This window comes from Carettochelys insculpta, chromosome 5, assembly GCF_033958435.1.
Source record: "Carettochelys insculpta isolate YL-2023 chromosome 5, ASM3395843v1, whole genome shotgun sequence".
Lineage (NCBI taxonomy): Eukaryota > Metazoa > Chordata > Testudines > Carettochelyidae > Carettochelys > Carettochelys insculpta.
Genome location: NC_134141.1, coordinates 43,545,892 through 43,571,642, shown reverse-complemented (window position 1 = coordinate 43,571,642; position 25,751 = coordinate 43,545,892). Strand labels below are relative to the sequence as shown.

Here is a 25,751-nt window from a genome sequence, read left to right as displayed (position 1 = left end):
CGACCTGTACTACAAATACACCACTTACTATTTCAGAGGCTTCCCCAAGACTTTGAAGAAGGTCAAGAAGGTAAAACCAAGCACAAAATGTTCTCATAGCCTCTTTAGAACATAACATTCCCTTCTTATTTTTAATATCCCCAAAGCTACTGCATCTACACTGGCCAGACTCTAAAGGACAAGGCCCATGTCAATGGCTCAGTAGCAGACCTGTGGGGATGAAAACAGAAAGAAGTTGATGAAATGTTCAGACACCATCCCCGTCCCAAATAGCAAAAACAGCCGCAAAACAAAAGCAAGAACTGGAAGAGGAAGTATTTGATGACAGAGGGGGAGATCACAAAAGGAAATTTCCAGGGAGCTCACAGCAGTGGCAAAGGAGAGCAAAGCAATTGCACTGCCACGACCAGCGTCAGTATGGAAAAAAAGAAAAATGGCAGATGCAACTCCTGGAGAAAATATGAAGCCAAAAAGCCTTGTTGTAGCATGTTACTAACTAGACCATCAGGCAATGCAATACTGTAAATCAGCAGCAAGCCAAATTATGCATGCCATGGATAATACTGGCTACTTAGAACCGTCTCTCAGAGGCCATTCACCTCCCACATGCCAGCTCAAGGCACAGAACAGGGCACCTGCACCCCTCTTTTACCTTGGGTGACAGAGAGCACCTTTTGAACCTTGCGCTCCACTGCAGAGGAAGCAGAGTCAAGCTATGACTTTAAGTGCCCTTCCTGTTTGCACTGTTCCCTGTACTACCCTGCCACATTTTGTTTGTTTAATGAAAAGACAATGAGAAATCCTGTGGCACCTTATCAACTAACATATTTTTTGAAGCATAAGCTTTCATGGGCAAAGACCCACTTCATCAGATGCAGTGCATGCCCAAAACTCAAAAGAGAGCCACAAAAAGGTCTTCATTGCAGTGTGTGGTTACAGGACTTTCTTGCATTTATGCTTTTGCCCTGATGGCAATGAGGTTCAGGGTGTTGTAGGGTATTGTTGCGACTATTGATATAAACTGGGATCCTGGAGCAAATGGAGAAAATGGTGTTGTGTGCCAATTGTAACAGGGAAGGGGGCACAGCAGGGAAGGGTATGCAGTTAAGTGAGTTACCGAGCAAAGAGGACAGGAGGCTGCAGACGGGGAGTCTAGAGGGAGGGTAAGAAATCCCGCCACTGAAGAGGCTGTCAGGTAATTGTACTAGCTTTTGGTGATAGTGAGTGACAAAGTGGGTCTTTGCCCACAAAAGCTTATGCTCCAAAAAAATCTGTTAGTCTATAAGGTGCCACAGGACTTTTCATTGTTTTTGAGGATACAGACTAACACTGCTATCCGACTGATACTTTAAAGAAAAGATTACTTGCTAGTAGATAATTACTGCATAATACAGTTTTATTAAACAACCTCAGGAATGATATTTTTAAAGGCATCAACAGTTCATTTTGCACAGAAAATAAACACATTTGCCCTAGTTCATCAGGGTTTGCAGAGACATGCATGCAAACAAATAAGGTTCATTAGAAACTACCCCAAAACTGCACTTTCACTGCACATATACACCACAGTACAGTTCTGCACTTTTAAGTCAGAGGTTCAAAATAAAAACATTAGGCATCACTGGCACCATTGCCCCAACTACTTGCATTTTGTCCTGGACACTTTGCTAGCTGCTCAACTCTCTGCACCTCCATCTCCCACTCACTGGTAAGTTTTCTTCCTTACACTCACAAATATTGTGCAATATTTGGGATTTTTCTCTTTTGCTTCCAGTCTTTTTCACAAAGTCGTATCTCCTTTTCCAATAGCCCAATGCATTCTCAAATGTTCTTTTGCAACTAATGAGGCAAAAGTTACCAGTTACTATTTAATTATTCTATTCAAAATAACCTGTACAATCTGAAGAAACGATCTGAAGAAAACAATGAATTTCAATAAAGAGAAACGCAAAGTTCTCCACTAAGGAAGAGACAGTCATACAAACAAATAATGGGAAATGACTGCCTGGGAAGCAGTAGTAGCAATGATGGTCAACAAAAAACTGAAAACTTGGGGGTGAGGTTAATTGGAAAAAACAGTCATCCAGTATCTCCACTGCTGTTGTCCTGCTGGACACAAGCAGAATTTCTGAAGCTTTTCTGGGTTCTGTCTGAGGTGACATTCTTTAAAGCCCTCTTGCTACAGCAGAAAAGAGGAATCCACCTGGTATGATTAGTGGACAGATTCTTGAAATAATAACTAGTTTGGTTTACCCTTGAAACTAGTGATAACAGTTGAATCTAACAGAATTCAGTGGTAATACACATGAGTAGTCTTAGCTGCATGCAAACCATTATTTCAAAATAGATTTCTAATTAAATTCACATCTAAAATATTGAAAAAAAACAAATAGTCAATCAAAAATATTAGCTTACCAGCTTAATTGCCACGTATTCATTTGTGTACAGATTTTTTCCTTAAAAGACAAAAAAAAAATGAATATCAGACTCTGCCAAGAATTGCATTTAAAGACAGAAAAATTGCCAAAAACTACATTGACATAAAACATTAATGAAGCTCCACCATGGTTATTTGCTTCCGCAACTAAACACGCTGCTGGCCAAAAAACTTATTGACAAAGTAACCTTCCAGATTGCGACCAACCCAAATAGCTCACTGTGTTGTGCTTTCATAGCACTGAAGTAACATGTAACCTTAAGACGCAAAGAATTAATGGCAATTTACTCAACAGGTTGACAAAAGGGTGATTCTGTGTCCCTTTCTTCACTTAATTTTGTGGGGAGGGATGCACATATTTTCACAATTAAATTGAAATAGTCTTTTCACTTAATACATAACTGATTAAATATATTTTGTCAAAAAAATAAATGTGCAATGCCAATATTGATAGTCCCTAAGTAAAGCAGAATCAGCTATAAAACTGCCTCATTAGTACAACTAACAAGGATTTCCTACTGTTTATTTTGTCTGCGGAATTCTAGGACTATCTGTGTTACATACATGACTGAACAGATATAATCATGGGAGGAAAAAACAAAACATTTAACATTTTCAATGGGGTAAGAAAATATTTAATTGCTAGGGAACACAAAATTAAACAAGTAAGGCTGCTCAGTGCTATGCATGTCTAGACTAAGGAACTCAAATGATATCATTTTGAATCAGATTTAAGCATTTTGATTACAATGTACACTATTTAGTACAGATTTTTTTCCTAATATGATAACTAAGTTGCAAAGGGAAAGAAAAATTAATGCAAAACAAATCAAACAAAATGTTCTGTTCCAATAGAAAGTTCAAGAAGTTAACTGCAAGAAAGGATACATCTGCACTCTCCTGACTCCTATTTTCAGTGATTTGTAACTCGATGGAGGGTTTGATGATTTTTTAAGCTAGCATTCCTCTTGCCATTTCTTTAAAAATATATTTAACAAAGCTGCTAAAAATTAGTAGCATAGATATAAAGAAATAATTTTAACAGTTTAAATAATGCATTTTCAGGAGAAGGCATTTCACACATAACATGCCTTGATGCATCAAACACTGAAAATTTTTCTGAAACACAATATGGGTCACTGAACAATTGTACAGAAAGTACTGCAGGATTCCAAGGCTATTCAGTGGTCCCTAGCAACTTAATGTTAGTTAGCCCCAGTTTCTAACCTCTTTGATTTCCCAAATAGCAAAAAAGTTAGAAATTGAAGAGATAAGAGGAAATGAAGAACAATGAGATGGAGTGAAAAAGTAGTGAGGAAAAAAAAACAAGTCTGAAAAATTGGTAAAGTAGAATGATCAACAAATTAAATAATTTTATGATAAATTGGACTTTAAAAACAACAGAATACCATATATTTAAATATTTTGGATGTTTTCTACTTTCTCTTACACTGTATACTGATTTCAATTACAAAACAAAATCTACAGCACTCAGTTTACATTTATTTTTACAAATACTTGCACTGTAAAAAGAGAAATAGCATCTTCAATTTATCCATACAAGTAATGTAATGCAATCTCTATCATGGAAGCTGAATTTATATGTAGAATGAAATACAAGTTCAACCTCCCTCATCTGGCATCCTTAGAACCTAAGCCATCCCAGACGAGGGATTTTTCTGGGATGAGGTGGTCAATTCTGCTCCCTCCCTTCCCACCACTGCTGTTCCAGTCCCTGTTCCAGGCCTCCCCTAACCGCTGTCATGAACAGCTCCCCGACTACCCACCCATGCAATCCCCAGCTGCCAGCTCACAGCCCCAACCACCTCTCCACAGCCGCAGCTGCAGCTTCCCTGGGCCCAGCCCTGGCCACAGCTTCACGCCCAGCCCCAAGGATGAGATGCCACTCCCGAGCCTGGGACTTCCCGCCTAGGCTCAGAAATAAGACATTACTCCCCAGCCTGGAGCTTCTCACCCGCCACGGCTTCCCCGGGCCAGTTTTTTGCCCGGCCAGCCCTGGCTACTACCTGCAGTCTGGGGCAAGGGTCTCTCACTGCAGCTCCCTGGCAGAAGCTGCTGGCTCTCCACCCTCCTTGCCACCGCACCAGCTGTAGCTGCCCTGGACTCCTGCCGCCGGTCCAGCTGGCCCCTTCTCTTCCCAGCCCCGAGACTTTCTGCACCTGCAAGATCCATGGTCCTTCCAGACCACAGACGAGACGAGAGAATGCCGATTTGGGAGTTTCAACCTGTACCCAAAAATTAAACCACGTACAACTTTAGAACGTAGAGTTCCACTCAGTCCTACTATTTTCTTCAGCCAATCACTTCATAGCAAATTTGTTTACATTTGCAGAAGATACTGGAAACAAGGCAGCAGCATTGTCATTTGAAAGTGAAATCAGGCATTTGCACAGCCTGTTGTCAGCATTGCAAGATATTCATGTGCCAGATGTGCAAAAGATTCATATGTCCCTTAATGCTTTAACCACCATTCCAGGGGACATGTCTATACCCACAATGGCTCTGCTTGAGGACAATCCAAAAACTATACACACTGACGTATATATTTTCATTACCTGAATCCAATGACACCAGCAGAAAAGCAGAAGATTGATTTTTCTTAGTGATTCGGGTACTATAGCTTCAACACTCAAGTTTTACTCTTTTAAGATTTCTCAAAGCATGTGCCACACTTCATCCCTCTCTGATTTTGGAAGGCATTTCAGATGCTTAAGCCTTGGGTTGATTGCTGCAGCTATCTTTAGAAATCTCACATTGGTACCTTCTTTGCATTTCGTTAAATCTACAGTGAATATGCTGTTAAATGAACATGTGCTGGGTAAACATCTGAAACTGATATAACATGAAATATGGCATAATGTGGATAAAACACACTAGGAGACATACAATTGTACCCTAGGAGTTAAGTCAAATTTAATTAATGCATTTTTAACAAGCTCATTGGCATGGAAGCATGTCCTCTGGAATGAGGGCCAAAGCACGAAGGGGCATATCTGGCATGTAAATGCCTTGCAATTCTGGTTGAAAAACATTCAGGTGACTTTAAGTAAGAAGCAGTCAGCACTAACTCCCACAAATGTAAACAAACGTGTTTATTTTAGCAATTGGCTGAACAAGAAGTAGGACTGAGTAGACTTGTGGGTTCTAAAATTTACATTATTTTGTTTCTGAACACAGCTATAACAAAAAAAAAAAAATCTACCTTTGTCAACTGCATTTTCATAACAAAGATTGCATTACTGTACTTGTATGAAGTGAACTGAAAAATACCATTTATCACATTTACATTGCAAAAAACTGTAATAAAGAGTGAACACTCTACACTTTGCATTGTGTTGCAACTGAAATCAATATTTGTAAAGGTAAAAAACACAAAAATATGTAATAAATTTCAATTTGTAGTTTACTATTTAACAATGCAATTAAAGCTGTGATTATTTTTGTGTTAACTGCATGGGTTAACTGTGATTAAATTGACAGCCATAATAAGTAGACTTTTCAAGCCAGGACCAGGCACTCACTTTTAGCAGAGGCAGATAAAGTAAAGAAGCTGGCTGCTGTCAGGGAAGCAGTGTTGCTCTACATCCTTTCCTTACATCTCTCCTTCCTTGTCATTTCTGTTTCTCTCAGGTTCATTATCCACTGTCTTTCACTTACACAGTGCAGCTGATTGGATATTTCTAGTTTCAATATCATGCTCATCTGTGTGTGCAGCCAGTGGATTATCCACTAACTCTGCATGTTATGCACTTTTGTAGGTTGAGCTGCTCAGATAGTTGACTTCTTTATTGCCTTTCACAGCTTTCACACTTTAGTTCACACTGTGTTAAAGCTCTTCCTCTGGCTGGTAGGGCCCTGTACTTTTAGGCAGGCTGCTCGCTTCAGCGGCTCATGGCAGCCCTCAGTTTAGACACTTATCCTGGGGCTCAAACTTGCTGTTTGTTTCATCTATCCTCATCATAGGCCAGCACAGGAGAAAAAGAGGGAGGATCAAACCCATAGCATCCGCTGCCCCTCTAAGTGGTTTGGGGACAGGACAGACTCTTTCTCCAAAATAGTCCTTTCCCTGTGGCCTGCCAATTTAACTCTCCTGCAGCATAACGTGAGTTGGAGAGTGGAGAGAATATGGACCCACCCTTTGTTCCTTCTTCCAGCCCAGGGTTCCTGTGATAGCCACCTAGAATGTCTCCAGGGTCAGCTGTGATCCCTGATCAACTCAGCCTTCTAGCATAAACGCTTTAATATACAATGTCTTTTTTACGTAAGTATAATTCTGCGTTTACTTTTCCATTGGATCAGAAAGTTGGGAGTTTAACTTAGTCTGAAATAAGTGTTCCCAAGCTCAGCATAATAATATTGAAGACAAAATCATTATTTCCAATTGACATACTGGGCCAAGTTCTTATTGGCTTATTTATTTTGATATATATAGTTAAACCTAACAATAATGACTGCCTAACTCTAAGGAAAATATTTCAAAAGGTGTGATAACCAAGATACTATCTCTGCAACACTAAAAGCATTGAGCAATCAGAAAAATAGCATATACGGAAAGTAAATGCATTGAAGATGTACATGCAAACTAAATATCCACAATCAGACAGCGTGGAATAAGAAATGCCAATCTTACCTAAACGTAGTTCTCCAAAATTACCACATCCAATTTTTTTTCCAACTCTAAAGTTAGGTCCAACCATTAACACTCCAGAGTTTGAAGAGCCAGTACCACGTTGATTGTGACCTGAACGCCCACTTGGCCGTGCCATTCTATCATCTGGTTTGTCCTTGTCTTTCTTTTTACCATCCATATCAAATTTACGGTACTCCACTTTGAATTTTTTTTTAATCAAGACAAGCAAACTTAAATAGGGTAACTGAGAATGGAAACATCACTAATTAAGTACTCCAGCTGGTTAATCAGTCACAAAGCTGTAGTTGGTTAATAGTCAATGGCTGCATATTCATCCCATTCGCAAAATAGTTTTCCTTGGTAGTATCTGAAGCAAAATATATACTCAGTGCGTATCCTACCAGCAGGGTTTACAGAGGTTCTGTAAATGAAAAAGAAAATTTATCACAGTATACATATTTGGAACAAGATATCTTCCTACAGTGTCACAAGATTAAAGTATAATTAACAGAATTTTCTTTATATATCCTACCTGCACAACAGTACCATAGTGACTAATTTTTGTCCCTAGATTCATACATACAACTCCCACTGATTTCAATGGCACTTGTGCAGGAAAATGTGAAAGCAGAATTGTAACACAAATTGTTAAGTAATAATGATTTACTTTTCTGCAAAAGTACACAGCCTGAATTGTATGGTGTACAAACTGAATACTGTAATTTAAAGAAGGTCCATAAAATCTTTATCACTTAGGCCAATTTGAACAGGTAAGAAATTCAGTTATTTCACAAAAGTTATATGCAGCTAATATAGCACAATACGCAAACACCACATAAACTCATTCTCTGAGCTGATACACTCATTCAAGTTAAGCAGGAAAAAAGATTAAAAATAATACATTTCTCTTCCTTTTTCTGAACGGTAAAACAGTTTTACTTTTGATGCTTAATGTAATGCCTAACGAAGAGTGTGGAGTATTTTAATAAATTGTTCTCCATTATTTCTCGTATTGCCTGCTTTGCAAATAAAATCTATTATTATTATTAAAAGAACAGTTCTATCATAGCACACTTTTGGGTTCAATTCACTTCCTTGCCTGGGCACTAATTAGAATATCCCTTTTGCTGAAAATCTTATTGTAAGTTACTGTCCTTTGACATATTCTGTATTAAATGTTAGGATTACCTGGAAGTTAAACTCAAGATGTTTCCTTTTATAGCAATCTTTATAACCATCACATTCTAATACACATTGTTCTTGGAATACTGTTCTTTGTTTAATTTACGTCATTTTCAAACACATTTTGGCAGAACAGATGTTACACTTTTCCCCTGCTTCTGGCATATACCAAAAAAAAAAAAAAAAAAAAAGAGACTATATTCTGTTATACTACGTCAATGGACATGACAATGAGCATGAAGCCACAAAGATCAAAGTGCACACACAAAGAAAGAAAGAAAGATGCTGCTGCTGCTTGCCCAGATGGTACAAGCATGCAAGGCAGAATGTGTGTCTAGAAAGCCGTAAAGTTTCAACCATATATTTGTGGACACAGTAAGTTTCGGAAACAGCAGAAACACATAGTTTAACTGTGATAACTGATCTGGAAAAATACTCAACAAGCGTGAAAAAAGACCAAGGTGGGTTGGCAACCTACGGCTCCAGAGCCACATGCAGCTTTAGGCGCTGCTACTGCAGACTCCACTTGCGGCTCCCTGCGCTGCCCCTCCCCCCCCCCCGACTGAAACAATGGAACTAAACTAAATTGGTTGAACGGCCAGCGTTAAACCAATTAAATCTAATTCCTTTATTTCAGTGGTGGCAGAGCAGGGAGCTGGCTACACTGGACGTGGAGGAAGTGAGCAATGGGAGGGGAGCCACATCTGCCCCGATGGAGCTGCTCAGCTGTGCTATGGAGGAAGTGGGGAGCCCTTCTGCGATCGCAGCTTCCCTCCCCACAGGGCCAGCACCTCCTGCTGGGCAAAGCAGCGTCACCCAGCTCCTCCCTGCTCTGCAGCAGCTGTCGGACGCAGCCCCTGGCTCTGGTGGCGCAAGCTCTGCTACCCAGAACCCAGCCCAGCTCCTGGTGAGTCTCGCGCCAGCACTGTTGGGTGGCAAGCAGCTGGGGAAGCTGCAGGCACTTTCTGGCCTGAGAAGTTTGAGGGGGCATCCACAGCAGGGCAGGGAGGGAACTCAGAGCATGTGGGTGGGGAGAGCAGAGGGTGGGCAAGTAAGATCTGGATTCAGCGAGAAGGTTGGGGCAGGAGAGCTGATGCGGGTTAAATCTGGGGATGGCAATGTGGCACGGATAAGGGTTAAGCCTGGGGATGAGGGTGGTGGGATGGGGTAAAACTTTGAGATGGGGCAGATTTGGGGGCTCACGCAGGTAAAGCCTGGAGATGCAGGTAACAACTTTCCACTTGGTACAAATCATTGCGTGTGCGTACTGCTCTTAAAATAGGGGTTTCAAAAGTATGGTTTGATGTTATTTATTAAAGATCATCTTGTATTCACATGCATTGCAGCTCTTGAAGTATTGATTTTGCAACTGCATTTGAAAAAATGGCTCTTTTTGCTATTTTACAGACTCATTACCAAGGTGGTTCAAAGAGAGAGAGAGTAAAAGACTGCACCTGCTTACAGCTACCAAAATTAGTTCCATACGAACAATGCTTCTTGGAATAGCTCTGTCTGAAGAACGGCATTTTCAGTACCAATACCCTGACATTTTTGATTTCAGCCTTAAAAGAACCCTAACATGAAGGTTCCAAAGTGGCACCACATAGAGAAGCACTACAGGCTGCCACTCAGATATGTATTATTACAATTAACAGCTACAATCCAGAAGGAAATAGGCAGGTAACTTTATACTCAGAAGATAAATACATTGGTGAAAATCTCGATGTCATTTTACAATCCAATAAAACAGTTAGGCAGCACTATCACCATTCACAAAATTGAAAGAATAACAATTTAACTGAAATGGCAAATAAAATGCAAAAAAAATCCAAACTCTTTCAAACTTGTAGGATATTTAATGAGCAAAATTACATTTTTTAAACAGAACATTAAAATAAATTCTTCTAGTTATCTCCTGTTCCTGTAAAGGGTATTTCAATGGACTGTACGGCAATAAAATAAAAAATATAGATCAGCAGACACAAGTTTAAGTTTTCAAACTTTTATCTCAACTATGTGACAATTTAAGAGCTTGTCACTTTTTGTTTGTTAATTCAACGTATATTACCTGTAATAAAATTCAGTTCTAAAGACAACTACTGCTGTTTGCTCTTAATAGTATTTACATAAACTAAAACGACCATTATCTTGATATTCCTACTGCAAACACACAGGAAGTCTTTTTAATATATTTGACAATACTATTACTCTCAAAAAGGAAGGACACCCAACCCTCTAATCTAAGCTCTCTCTTTCAAGTCTTGAGTGAAATGCTGCATTTTCCTATACCATAAGTTTCCATTTAATCTGAAGTAAAGAGAAAAGTTGGGGCAAGTGTTACCAAGAAACCTGCTATGCAACTGTGGATCATGCCTCCCTCATATACTTAAAGTTGTAAGTGTTCAAACTCACAAATCACACCTACCCAAGAAAGTGGTACACTGTTCATGGCAGTTCCTTTTCTTCACCATAATGGTCACATTTTAAATGTAAATAGCATGCTAAAAGCAAAGAAATATATACGTAATACTGGCAGTCATTCATGCATTTAAACATTTCTGATGCTTTACTCAGATTGTATATAAATTAAAGATTTAATACTGTTTTCCTAAATCAAGGTAAAACCCAGGCGTCTACTAATGTAAGTGTGACTGTATCCCATGTATACCAGAAGCCTTACCATCATAGAGGAAGTCACACTCTTTGACAACTAAAGGCACCAATGAATATGACTGAGATTATTCATGGCAGCAGGATGATTAGAATAATATGGAAGTGTCTTACAAATTACATTGGCTACTTTTTTCTCCTAGATTTGCTACACGGTCCAGCACACTCTTCTGGTGCCATGGGAATTTGTCATTAGGTTTTTTACCCTCCCTCTACACAAACATGAAGTACATCTAAATTATGAAAGAAGAGAGATGTTTAAATGAGAGGTAATTGTTTTGTCCACCAGCCTAGAAAATGCAATTAGGAGACAGTATGAAGACCCCCAAAAAGACATTACCGATGAAGAGGAAAGACCAGGACAGTGGCATTATATAAGAAAAAGAGCTGAGTTATGTGAAGCCCTGAATATAAATACAACAAGCGTAAGTTTGATCCCAATGACAGGAGCCACGAGAGATTTCAACATCATGGTTATAAAGTCAGAAATACTGCACAATAAAGACGGATCTTAGCCTCAACAATCTATAGGGACTTGAGGTAAGAAAGTTAAATGGGCATCAGAGATGCCAGTAAGCAAAAAGAATCAATGGCCTCTAAGAAAAGTTATTTGCCAGAACGGTAATGCTCTCATGTTCTGAAGTTCTGCAAGGGAAGGAAAAGCAAATCTGGACACCACTTGGAAGATGAGACATGACATGGACCAGGAAGACAGTAAGGTTTAAGCTATGTCTACACTTGCACTTGATTGACAAAATGTTTGTCATTCACAGGTGTTTTAAAAAAACAGCATGAACAACAAAGTTTTGCTGCCTCAAGTGACAGAGTCGACAATAGCACTCCGCTGCCAACAAAGTGAAACCCCCTCCTGGGGTTGGAAATATTTTGTGAATAAAAGTTGATAGGAATTAAAATGGTGTATTCAAAGTGACAGAGGAAAGAGAAGAATCAGCAAGTCAGCTTTAACCAAGTTAAGTTATTGGTCTCTAACAGAGGTACATGTAGTACACAAAATCATTTTTTTAAATACTAAAAACTTAAGAAAAAACTCATTTCCCTTCCTCAAATATTTTATGGATTTAACATAATCATCAACAAGCAATATGACTGCCAATTCAGTATCTATTACAGCCAGTACATAGGGGAAAATGAACATCCATTACTGCCTCATGGCAAGTGTTTTACGGGCATATTACTACTGGGCCATACCAGTTAAGTATAGGATAAAACATTCTGACACACGGCTATACTTCGTTATTACAATACGGCCCATTACGTTTGAGCAAAAGATATGAGACTGCATAGTCAATCACAATTTTCACTGTAATATAGTTTTAGACCCTGCGGAAAGCCATCATAGAATTTTCAGGAACTAGCAGTAGGGAACAGAAGGGGGCTGGTGCGAGGATCTGACTAATAGCAAAAGTGGAAGAGGAGCAGAAGTAGACAGAGCGACAAACACGAAGACATAAGGATCTACCATGGAAGTACAATGCCACAGGACCTATGGTTGATTACAGGAGTCTTCCATCTGTATATTCCTTTGCTGTAAGCAAATAGCTGAGAAACACACTGCAAGTTGTCTTTTGTCCCTCTCTGCCAAATGGTATCCATAGTAGATAACAGCTTTACAGTGCTGCCAGCTACTAAATTAGCTCAAGTGACACAAGTCTATGCTGTGGATCTAAATGTAGGCACCTGACAAGGCCAAAGATGGAGCCAAAACCACAAGATGGATTTTTCCTCCCAATTAAATTTTAACTGCATTAAAAGTATCCAAGAAACCACATTAAAAATTAAGAATGAAAAAGTCAAGTATTCAAAAGATTGAGAATGCCAGAATTAAGGTAAATCTGTGAAAACAGCATTGTGGGCTTTTTTCCTTGGACTTACGACTTCTTTATTAAATTTGCCTATTTATCAGGTAAAAATATGTTTCCCTCTGGCAGAAAGCTCTGAAAATTCAGCCTGCAAGTTGAAATCCTAGCTGTGCTGTTTCTGCACCACCAAAAGTAACAGATACTACTAGATAAATTGTGCCCTCTTTTATATTTTGTTCACCCCAAGTGACTTAAAGAAGTTGCACAGATGAGAATGCAGTGAGCCTTGCAAGTTAATTTTAGTAAACAATTCACTTATAGATGCACTAATCCCAGCAGAATCCTGACGTTTCCCATAACTATTAGCTGTAACAGATAAGGATGAAAACAGTAACAGAAACTTCATGTTCTAGTTATAAAAAGCAAATTTGACTCAGTACTTAAATTGCAAAAAAGCGACCTTACCAAACATATGTATTATTACTTCAGAGCAAAACCACACTAAACTCAAGTATTATACCCACTACAGTTTAATGAAAAAAATTATAATTTCAATTAACAGATATAAATTGCTCAAGAATATTGTAACCTACAAGCAGGCAACCATTTAAAAGTGGCCTTAAATTTATCCAAATCTAAAGAAATCACACTCAATTACTGCACATTATGAATAACTCAACCAAAACCTAGTGAAAAGACCATGCAGTAGATGCTGATTTAACAATCACAACTTCCCCAATTATACACCAGGGACATGCCTCTTCACTCTTATTGCCACTCCACGTGTTTGCATACAAGTCATTATATGGCAGAGGAGTATGAAGGCAAGCTATAGAAATATCTCTAAGGTAATTTCTTTACAAATATAGCAAGAGCTAAGGTTTTTTTCAACCTTATCTTGTTACCCATGTGTATATAGAGTATTGACAACTAAAAACAAATAAGCAACAGAGCAAAACAAGCAATGAACAGTAAGAATCACAAGAGAGCAGAGGTAAGGTTATACTACAATAGCCTTCAATTACACAATCAAGCAATACTTCATAATAGAAATGCTCCCATTCAGTGCTATAAAGGCATACACAATCTTTAAAAGCTAAACAATTGCAGGGAACGTCAACATCCACAAACACATGCTCAATCACCAACAAGAGGGGAAAAAAATGAACTCCCCTGTTCATCCCAGGTATTTTTTTCTAGCAAAGCTGATAACTTTCATGGAAGCAGAATAGCCAATTTTACAACTCTGTGGAATTTCTCTACAACAACAAAAACATCAGATGCTTACTCTCTTGTGAAACCTCAAAGTCAATGGGACCCATGCAAAAACAGAGCTTCAGCCTCTGACTCAGTTTCAGGACTGAGATGTAAATGGTATCAGAAAAGCTGGTGGTTGGATGACCAAGAGAAGCTTTAACGAACACAACAGCCCAACCAGAACCAACAACTTTAGGCCATGTCTAGAATGAGACACATAAGTAATGTCTTCAAAAATATATATCTAAATTCCATTCAACACTGGTGCAGACCAGGTGAAGCGTGGGTCTGACAAAGACCAACAACATTTTTAGAAATTTTAAATCCTGTCCATACTAGTGTTGAAAAAACATCTGCTAACAGTTTTAGAAAACCAACATTTTAGGCCATACGTAGCTTTAGAAGGCTGCTACTGTACCATTACAGCTTGGATTTTGCACAAAAGCATGGATCCAATAACAGAAACATTTTAGTGAATAACTTCAGAGAATGTTAACACTTCCTCAAATTTTCAAATCACCTATGGCATGGGTGTCCAACCTTTTGGCTCGCCTGGGCCGCATTGAGTGAAGATAGTACAAAATATATAATATAGTTAATATATATAAATCACATAATAATGTTAAAAGTTTACGATCTTGTGGGGCCGCATTATTAGCTGTCCAGGGCTGCATGAGGCCTGTGGGCCACAGGTTGGACACGCCTGACCTATGGCATAAAGGCTACTTGATCCTTCTTTTGAACCTGAATAAAACAGTATTATTAAAATTAAGTCTGAAAAACAAAACACTACAGAAACAAAGTAAAAGTAAAAGTAAAATGCACCATATAATCTTAGCTGCTCCCCTGGACATCAGAAATTCCACATAGTTCAATCACATACAAGAGAACGTTGATTATCCAACCTTCAGCTGGCCAACATTCTGTTTTAACTGACATGATGAATGTAAGAATGTTTAAGAATGATGGTAGTGTATTTTCATTGCAATTAATAAAAAAATTAGTTTATATCTATTGGTACCTGATTTTTCATTAGTGTTCTGTATTATCCAACATGTCCATTATCCAACCTTCTTTCAGTCCCATTTAGGTTGGATAACCAGGGTTCTACTGTACTACTATTCATTCTTCTGTAATACATAATTTTCCAATAACTTTACAAAGAGCATTTACTAATATGAGAACCAAAGAAGCCAAGGCAATTGAAACTAGTTTCACAGAGTAAAATTTAATTTCTCCCGAGTAAACAGCATTTTCACAAACTTCCAGGAGCTTTCACCTTCTCCCTGCCTTCCCCCTCTTCACTATAAGGTGCAAGTAGAATTAAGGACCTCCTGAACAAACCTTGTTTCAGGTAAAGTGTATTTCAGTTCCCTTTTTAAATAGGCACCTGCTTCATTTCTGCATACAAGTGCATGACTTCCTCTCAGATTATTAGCTCAGTGAACCCCTTTCACAACCTAACAGCTATTATCCCCATACATCTGTGAAATCAACCAATTTCCATATGAAAGCAGAACTGTCAAAGACTGCATCAATACTAAATTCAAAACTTTCTAATCCAGTCTGTAGAGCTGTTGAAACGCACATGACTGCATTGCTTATTTTAAGAAAAGTATTTGGCCCTTGCTATCTCAAAGATCAATAAATCATTCATTTTCGCTCAAGCTTATCATGAGAATTTCTATGCAGGCACAGGATAACTTTGGGACAATGACAATAAGGAAAAGTTTCAGAGTTAAAATAAACTCAAAACAGAATTTAGAACTGAAATGCCTAATTATGTAAGCACTTTCTGCCTTCTAGTATATTTTGTGATAAAGCCAAATTACCAGAAGGGAGTTCTAAAATCAGAGCCTTAATTCACCCTACAACATCTACATAAACAGAGACTCCAAAGTTCAGGGAAATGAAATAAGGATAAGAAAAATTTCTTGTAGTTTGCATGAAAAACTACACATGCACTTCAGGACAGATTCTACAAATGCCTCTTAATTCTTTCCAAACGAGTGCTCTTATTTACAGGAGCAGCCCCACTGAAATCTACTATTCCACTTTCACGAAAACAGTTATTCACCTGAAGCTAGATAATTAAACCTTTTTTTAAAAAAATACACTCTTCTGAAACACAGACTGTGTCATTTGCCAAGCCACATAAATTTAAACATAACTTTGGATTAAATTATTTAAACTCCAACATGTAATTGCCAAGCAGTGTTTTCTAGATATATAACTATAGGTTGAACCTCTCTAGCCCAGCATCCTTGAGATCTGACCAATGCCAAACCAGAATTTGCGGAACCACAGGAGGTCAATATTGTCTATCAGCATTACCAACACTTTCACTGCTTATTGGGCTCTCAGAAGACATTTAGGGGTAAATTAGTACAAAATAACAGCACAGAACACCAAGACCTAGGACTGGTTACTGTAAACAAACTACGGGACCTTGGGAAACTTGGACGCACCCATGATAAGTGGACATTCAGCTAACTAAAATTATGCCAGGCCATGAATGTTGCCAGACTAGAGAGGTTCCCTTTAGCTTAAACAATTCCTAACCAATTTAAACTGGGCTGGTTTAAAGCAGAGACTTTTGTATTGGTTTAAAATTTCATATTTAGTTAAATCATTGCAACTTTCTCATGCAAAGGCTTAAAGTTAAAATTCAGAAGTACATAGATCCACCAAAGCCAAACTTTAGTATCCCAAGTTGTAATTCTTAATGTAATTTTTATATAGTACATTCTAAGCAACGACATTCTCTGTCAATGACAGCTCCATGACCTCTTTCGCCATATCGCTACTCTACACAGCCCTATTTCTAAAACATCAGAGACAACAAATTAACTAGAAACCCAATATATAAGGCCAATCATTTTCTCCAATGTTAGAAAAGGCACATCTCTCTCGAACAGGTTATAACGTCCAATGCCTTGTGAAAGTTAATGCTGAGTTAGCTAACGCTACATAATAGATGCTCCATTTTTCCACATAGGTCACTGTACTAACAGTATGTATTAATCACACAGCAAAACAAACTAAAGTGTCAGAACTATATTAAAAAAACCCAAACTTGCAAAAATCAAACACTCAGGTTAGGAGAAGTAAAATGTAAATATTATCAGCTTCTACAGTACTTTCTTCAAAAGTACGTTGAGAAGAGAAAATTATTAGTTTGACATTCTGATATAATGTTAAGCATCATGGAGAAGTCTGCGAGGAAATAAATAATTTGGTGTTCAACACAGAGTTCATGTGGCATGAGGCAAATATGACATGGAGCCACACACAGAACTGTGATGACAAAATACTACATTTCAACCCATTCAGTGAGTACCAGCCATCCTGGGTGAATTCTGTGGAAAAACAAACATGACTATACAATCAAAGGGGACCAAAACTTAAAGGTTCCATGGGAAACTTTAATGTTGATTTTCCAAATTTTTGAGTGCTTGACTTTTAACCTTGCTGTTCTTTGAACAAAGAATGCCTGGCATTTTGTTTTTCAGTGATGTCCCACTATTTTTGGTAAGTAACCTGAAAGCAATCCCATCAGTGGATTTAAGTTTACCCATCACATGGCTCATCAGCAATGATGGGACCCTGACAGACCCCTAGCAGTTAACAAAAAACTTGAAGGCTATTATGCTCTGGGAGGACCAGCCTCGAGGAGAGGACATGGCCTTTATATACGTACTTCTAAAATTAGAACACTGCCATGGCAACACTTTGTAAAAAGTACAGGTTGAACCTCTTTTATCCAGAACTCCCTCATCCAGCAACATCTGTAATCCGGAGTGATTTTAGTTAGCCAGACAACCACTTATCATGGGTGTGGCCACGTTTCCAGTGATCCCATGAAGTTTATTTGCAGCCACCAGTCCTGGCTCTCACTGTTCAGTAATGTTACTTAGCTCTAATTTATCCCTAAATGTCTTCTAAGAGCCCAGTAAGAAGTGGAAGTGCTCGACAATGCTGACCTCCTGTGGTCCAGCAAATTCTCTCATTCAGCACCGATCAGGTCCTAAGGGTGTTGGACGAGAAAGGTTCAACCTCTATAGACATGGCCGGAGCATGAAGAGAGAGGTCTCCCAGGGCTCTATGTAAGACACCACTACAAGGGGAATAGCCCACACCACTGGGAGTGTAGCACTCCTAGCACCATGGCCCAGTTTGCCCTGATGCTTTACAGCGATGTAACTTGCTGTGCTTGGAGAGGTTTGTTTGTTTGTTTGTTTTCCACACCCTTGATCCAGAAAGTTACAGTGCAGTAAAGCGCCAGGGTAGTCTTTGCCTTGGTGTGTTTTATGGTTATTTGCTCTCAGGAGAGGACTACTGCGACTCAAACTCTGAGTGCTACAGAAGAATGTCAAAGATATGAACACCAGAATTACAGACTGGTCCGTTAACTGAACACCTTGTGAAACCCACGGTAATCAATCGGGTATTGGCAGAGACATAAAAAAGCAAATATTGTACTGTGACTGTATTGCATATCCCTCCACCTTCCCTCAAACGTGCAGGTACCCACTTACAGCTAGGAAGTTAATGAAGAAACAGATTCCCAGGTGGAGTTGTCAGTGCTTGCTACCAGCCCTATGCAGATGGAGCACCGGGGTCCGCAGCTGCTTTCCTGTAAGCCATGGATGCTGTGTGCTCCTTCTTTCTCTTACTCACACATGAGGAGGATGTGCATTTGCCACCACTCCCCATCCACCCTATACAGATGGGGTCACAAGCTTGCCCAGATCTGGGAAGGAAGCTGCTTGCCTACTGTATTCCAGGTTCTTGAAGGGAATTGTATTTAATTGTTACAGACCATTCTGTTCCCATTCCAATCATAGAAGCATAGAATACTAGGACTGAAAGGGACCTCCAGAGGCCATTGAGTCCAGCCCCCTGCCCTAATGGCAGGACCAAGTACTGTCTAAACCTTCCCTGATAGACATCTATCTAACCTGTTCTTAAATACCTCCAGAAATGGAGATTCCACAACCTCCCTTGGCAATTTATTCCACTCTTTGACTGCCCTGACAGTTAGGAACTTTTTCCTAATGTCCAACCTAAACCTCCCTTGCTGCAGTTTAAGTCCATTGCCTCTTGTTCTATTCTCAGAGGCCAAAGAGAACAAGTTTTCTCCCTCCTCCTTATGACACCCTCTTAGATACCTGAAAACCACTATCATGTCCCCCCTCAATCTTCTCTTTTCCAAACTAAACAACCCCAATTCTTTCAGCCTTTCTTCATAGGTTACATTCTCTAGACCTTTAATCAGTCTTGTTGCTCTTTTCTAGACCCTCTCTAATTTCTCCACATCTTTCTTGAACTGCAGTGCCCAGAACTGGACACAAATTCTCCAGCTCAGGCCTAACCACCACTCTACTCTGCGGTGGTTAGGCCTCAGCTGGAGTACTCTCTCTCTCCTGAACATATTTCCTCTGCGCCTTCCCCAGCCCTTGCTTATTCCTCCTTTGCTTTAGCCATGAGTAGAGAGAACATTGAGAGCCATGGAGAGAGGCTCCATCCTCCCAATTCCAGTGCTCAGTGCCCCAAAGGTCCACAGCACCCTGTATGAAGTTGCAAGAAATCTCTTGCTCACTTTTTGTTCCTACAACTGACAGGGCCACCCTCCCAGCTTGCCCAATGCCCCATAAGTGAGTGTCGGTCTCCCATAAGGTACTTGCCATGCACCACTGGCAAGGGCAGAGATGAGGAGGGAAGCCAGAAGAGGCCACAAGGGGAAGACTGAATACACTGGGCCCCCATCATGAAATTTCATGTCCTGTGTTTAGAGCAGAAGCTGAGACATCTGGAGATGAATTATTTTTCCAGCATTTCATTGGTTCAACTTAAGCAGAAGACCATAAATGGCACACCACAATTGAGAGTAGCTTTCAAAGCACAGTGGCAGCAAAACAGAGTTAGCCAAGGCCTGTTTTTCAGACACAGGTTTGCAGCACTTGGCTCTGTCTCAGCCTTAGTTGTGCCATCTGTGAAATAGGTTTAATAATTCCTGTCTCAGAGATATTGGGAGAATGAACCAAAACTTACATGGTTGATACCCATTAGCAACCTATGGCAAACTTGCTCTTAAAGCATCCTAGTTGCCTGGACCTACAGCCCAGAGCATGAAAGGAAGCTAAAAGCCCATCAGTGGCGGGCAGACCCTGAGCCTTAGATCATCACAGATCTAGGGAAGTACATGGAAGAGAATCCAATAACCACAGTGAATATGAGTACCCTTTTGCCATCCAAGATGAACACGTTTTTTCCCCTGCTGCTTCTGAGTCCATAGCTTGGGGAAAATCTCATATATTAATTTCAGCACAGTGTCCAAAACCCCACCAGTAAGTGTACAGCAATCAGGCCAAGTCCTCTCTGAGGTAACTGTACTATTGCAGCCTTCCTGGGAGCTGCTTCTCCCCAACCTGAGACTGGCTCCATTCACAGCTGGACTGCAAGCACTCTGCCTGTCAGGCTGTGCCCCCAGCCTGAACCAGCCCCCACAAGGAGAGTGCTTACCTTGCCAGTGAGAGGCAATGCCTGGGCTGACTGCAAACATGCTACCGCATGGAGGGACAGCCTGAATCCACCCCCATAGATATTATTTCCCTAAACAAAAAGGGAGGGGGGAGCCCTCCTACTACCTCTAGCACAGCTCCACTCCTGCCCATTTCGTCTCTGACTTTGCTCCCTGCCAACTAGCTGGAGCAGCTGTAACTACAGCCCAGGCAAACACAAGGGGGTGGGGTGGGTGGGGAGGAACTCCAGGGCTGCAGAAAGAGTTTGCAGGAGCTGAGCAAAATCCCAGACATGTTTGATTTTGTAAAATCCTGGCCGGAGAGAGAGAGTTAACCAGACGTATGATAAGCCTAATTCTAGGTCCGGCGCCACAGAGGAGTTAGCACTCGTAGCCACAAGTGACTCCTCAAAAGAGCCACACAAGGCTCCAGAGCTGCATGTGGCCAACCCCTGCATTAGACAAACCATAGATGCTGCTGGCGCTGCCTACACTGAAGGACTAACACAAAAAAGGAACATGCACAAGATTACAGGGGAAAAAATTGTGATTATAGTTTAAGTGAACCATAATTATCTGGTCTCGGCTGATGTCAAACAAGCAGCATGAAAATCAAATGGATCTTAACGTTACAAAAATCTCCAAGATGCATCTTCAAATCACATCTTCCCCTTTTAATTACAATGCAGTTGATGGCATGCACGACTCTTGCTGAGCGTATCAGTTGCTATGACAGATTTACACTCCTGCAGCTCTGTCCCCAGACCCTGAAGTACTCTAATACGTTCCTCCATTGTAGTCTATTTGCACCAGAATGTCACATTTTGCAGTAGCTCTAATACGGAGATATATGTATCTCACAGAGCTGTGAGGGACCTTGAGAGGCCATTGAGTCCAGTCCCCTGGAGGACCTATCACCATCCCAGGTGGATTTTTTTTTTAAACCTATTTGCCCCAAATCCCTAAAGTGCCCCTTCAAGGGCTGAACTCTCAACCCTGGGTTTAGCAGGCCAATGCTCAAACCACTGAGCTATCCCTACCCCTCTGACATTTAAACTTTTTATTTAAAAGATTATAAAAAAATAAAACCTAATGAACATCATGAAATAAACTAAAAGAAACCATTCACATCAAGTAATCAAACTACAAGTTGAACCCCTCTCATCTGGCACCCTTGGTAACTGACCAATGACAAACAGGAGGTCAGTATTTTCTAGCATATCACCAACACTTCCTCTGTTTATTGGTCTCTAGATGACATTTAGGGGGTAAATTACAGCTAAGTAACAGGAAAAAACACTGAGAGCCAGGACTGGTGAATGTAAACAAACTTTATGGAACCATGGGAAACTTGCCCACACCCATGATAAGCAGTTATCTAGCTAACAAAAATCATGCCAGATTACAGAGTTTGCCAGATCAGAGTTCTGGATTAGAAAGATTCAACCTGTAGAATGTTACTTTATCTTAGCCATGTAGTTGCTCAATGTATGAAAGCCTTCTGAACATTCCCTTCCAAAAGTACCTAGCATTACTGATCAATCCTCTGCTGTTGAAGTCAACTGAAATCTTTCCACTGACTTCAGCAGGCTTTAGATCAGGTTCTAAAACAAGTATACATGTTCTTCACTGAATCAAGGTCAAACAGTTCTCACTTTCTCTTGCTAAAGTGTTACCAATTTATGTTAAGCTGAAATGCAATAGTACCCAAACTAAACCTCCCCGAACTGTGCCCACCCCCGCCGGCCCCCAATGCTGCCAACATGAATTCAAAAGGACAAAATCCCCATATCCCCTAAAACAAAGGGCATTTTGCCACCGACTTCAGTAGGATCAGGATTTCATTCAAAATGTCTATTATTTTAAGGAAAAACAGGACAAAAGTTTAAGCTCAAACTTTGAACTGCAAAAAACAGTTACAACTTTGTAGATTTCTTCTCCATCGGAGATTAAACAAAAATTAAGCCTTTTCACATACTACAGCCCCTCTTTACAGCCAACCAAAAAAATTAAAAGCAACCCAATAACACAGAACTAGAAAGTTAAAGCTTGTTTTCCTCTTCGAAAAGGTTATCAAAAACTCTTAGCTAAGCTATTTGCATAAATTATAACTACAAAAAAGCTTAGGAGTACATAATAAAGTTTATCCTACATTGTTTTACCTCCTCTTTTTCATGGTTTTCTTTATTAATACAGGTTGAATCTCTCTGATCAGACAAACTCTGTAATCTCACATGATTTTAGTTAGCCAGACAATCAGTTATCATGGGCGTGGCCAAGTTTTCCACAGTCCCATAAAGTTTGTTACAGTCACCAATCATGAGAATGTTCTGTGTGTTATTTAAGCTGCGATTTACTTCCACATCTTTTAAGAGCCCAGTAAGCAGTGGAAGTGCTGGTAATATGCTAGAAAATACTGGCCTCCCATCATCTTGCAAATTCTGTTGTCCAGCACCAATCAGGTCCTGAGGGTATCAGACAAGAGAAGTTCAACTTGTGTTATTTTTGTAATATCATATCTGTAAATCCATGTTGTACTATTATCAAGAACCACAGATCTAACAGAGTTTAACCTGTCCAGACTGGAAACATATACTAAATATAACTAGTGTTTGGGACTCTTACTCGCCACTGTGATACATGAGTTTCTAGCGCTACCATCAGCTATCAGACCTCAGAACTGCCAAAGGCCCAAGAACAGACTATTGCTAGAACTTGACTCAGAGTAGTTAAATGAGGAAATCTTACATTTGAAAGGGAAAGCTAATAGGCATTTTGTGGCAAATCATTAAAAACTTAAACCTGTTTGAAAACTAGAATATTAATCAAAATAGTGATCAGCACCAATGCAAGGGAACCAAAGGTCTAACATATACTATCATGTAGGTTAAGCAATTTTTCAGATTTTGAGAAATATGATGTATGACATCCTCAATATACATGAAAAAATGGCATGGGGTGAAACAAAAGTTTTATCATTTCAGTTTCTTGACATCATAATATGTGAGAGCATTATAATTCAGAACATCAAATGACAATGTGATGGGGTAGTATCTATGTCAAAACTAATTCACATCCTTCCACACTGAAGCTGTGTCTACACAAGCCCCCTTCTTGGATGGGGACGTGGGAATCAGCCTGAACAGAGAATACTAATTAAGTGTTGCAATGAATACGCAGCACCTCATTAGGCTAATTCTCCCCGCTGCAACTTCGAAGTTGCAAATTTCGAAGCACTGGCATGCTGTGTAGCCCCAGGGACTTCAAAGTACCCACACAACTTCAAAGTGCACTTACTCCCATTTTGGAATGTGAGTATGAATTTGAACATGCAGCACCTCATTAGGTTAATTCTCCCCATGGCAACTTTGAAGTTGCAAACTTCAAAGCGCCGGCACGCTGTGTAGCCGCAGGCATTTGGAAGTACCCGCGGCTACACTGCATGCTGTTGCTTCGAAGCTGGAAACTTCAAAGCTGCCGTGGGGAGAATTAGCCTAAGGAGGTGTTGCATATTCATCACAGCACTTCATTAGTGTTCTCCGCTCAGGCTGATTATCATGCCACCTTCGAAGAAGGGGTCTAGTGTAGACAAAGGCAAAGTAAAGCTTCCTTCCTTACCACACGTTCAACTTCATATACCTCAAAGGAAAATTTAACTTAAAAAACAAAGTCACTTAATTTTTCACACATAATATTTGATTTTTAAAGTAATGCTTGTTAATCTAAAAGATCAGGAAATAAGTGTCTTATACCCAGGACCCAGTGCATTCCATGACTGTAAAGCTACAGAAACTATCTATTCCTGAAGGTGTGCAGGATATTCGAAACTTTCATTTTGAAAGAAAAAAGAAAAAATTATTCAAACTGTTACAGTCTTTCAAACATAAACCACATGAAAACTGTTTCATTGTTGTCTTCCTGAGTCTGCAGGACAGCCTGAAGCAGCCACTCAGAGATGTGACTTACCGTTACCTCCATCTAGCTTCTAATTAAATTTCCTCCATTTCCCACAAACGTGGAACACCCTCTATCACTCGCAATTTACCACTAGTGGGGCTGTACAAACCCAGACAGGAGATGCAGCTGGTGGCACGGGTGGAAGCAATACAGCCAAATGGCCAGGAGGAGCTGGCTCCTGGGAGCTGTGGCACCACACTCCTCTCCAGTGGCCATGGCATCTACTGGGAGTAAAGCCCTGCATAACCAGGAATACCAATTTCTATCCATGGATATCTGCATTCACGGGTAGAAATCTGTATCCATGCATACCTCGACAAACTGATCAAAGCTCGACATAATCAATGAGAATTTTCCAACACAATTACAATGTTTAAATATCCTCCCTGAAAACCACTAATTTCAGTGAACTATAATCAACTGATATGCAGGCTCATGTAAAGACAATTCTCTGACCCATTTATTCATCTGCTTTTTGTAAGGCCTCCTTTTTTTTTTTTTTCTTTCTATTACAACAAAATGTTATCTCCTGCACATGGGACAGCAAAAGAACACTAGCATTACCATGGCTAAATGCATGAGAGTGGGGGGAGGGATTAAGGTAGAATTCTAAGATGTTTATGTAAATCTAACAAGAGCTAGATTTGGCAAGTATCCACCCAGAGTTATGAACATGTCAGAAATGAAGGTTGTTTGTAATTTTTTTTTAAAAATGTTATGTTTGTTCATTCAAGAGTTTATAACTGAACACTGATATCATACAGCATTGAAACTTTACTATTTAGATGAAAAATGCAGCTTTTAGTCAACTTAAATTGAATGAAACAAACACAGTTTCCTTACCTTGTCAAATCTTTTTTAATCTTTCCTTGTTTTTAGCAGTTTATACTTAATACAGTATGATACTTGGGTTTTTGTTTGTTGAAATCTCTCCTGCTGCCTGACTACATACTTTCAGTTCCAAGCTAGATGTGTGGTTGACTGGTCAGTTTATAACTGATGTTCATAACTGAGGTTCTAATATTAAAGATGTACAGATGACTTCTTTTGACCACTGGTAACTATTCTGTTACTGCTCAATTTGTTGTACAGTAAACCTGTAAAATGCATGATTTTGAGTGGCGCGTAATTTGCATTAAAGTGAGATGAGCACAACTCAAAATCCCACTGCCCCCTGGCCCTGGCTCAACCCCTCCCCAGCCTCGCTCACCACCAGCACCAGGCTCCTGCTGAACTCCCCCACTCCAGTTCAAC

The 25,751-nt window shown here is 39.8% G+C and overlaps 1 protein-coding gene across 4 annotated transcripts in view; it reads right to left on the bottom strand.

The window, feature by feature from the left end:
- CSNK1G3 (casein kinase 1 gamma 3) overlaps nucleotides 1–25,751 on the bottom strand; it is a 102,569-nt gene that overhangs the window by 72,409 nt on the left and 4,409 nt on the right. For 3 of the 4 annotated variants that reach the window (XM_074995011.1, XM_074995014.1, XM_074995013.1), the window contains exons 2-3: nucleotides 7,089–7,509; nucleotides 2,416–2,456 (exon numbers count right to left, since the gene is read on the bottom strand). The exons of the other annotated variant lie outside the window; for it this stretch is intronic. In XM_074995011.1, coding sequence (XP_074851112.1) covers nucleotides 2,416–2,456; nucleotides 7,089–7,266 — 219 coding nt within the window. In that variant the 5' untranslated portion in view covers nucleotides 7,267–7,509. The remainder of the gene's footprint in view (nucleotides 1–2,415; nucleotides 2,457–7,088; nucleotides 7,510–25,751) is intronic. 4 annotated transcript variants of the gene reach the window in all.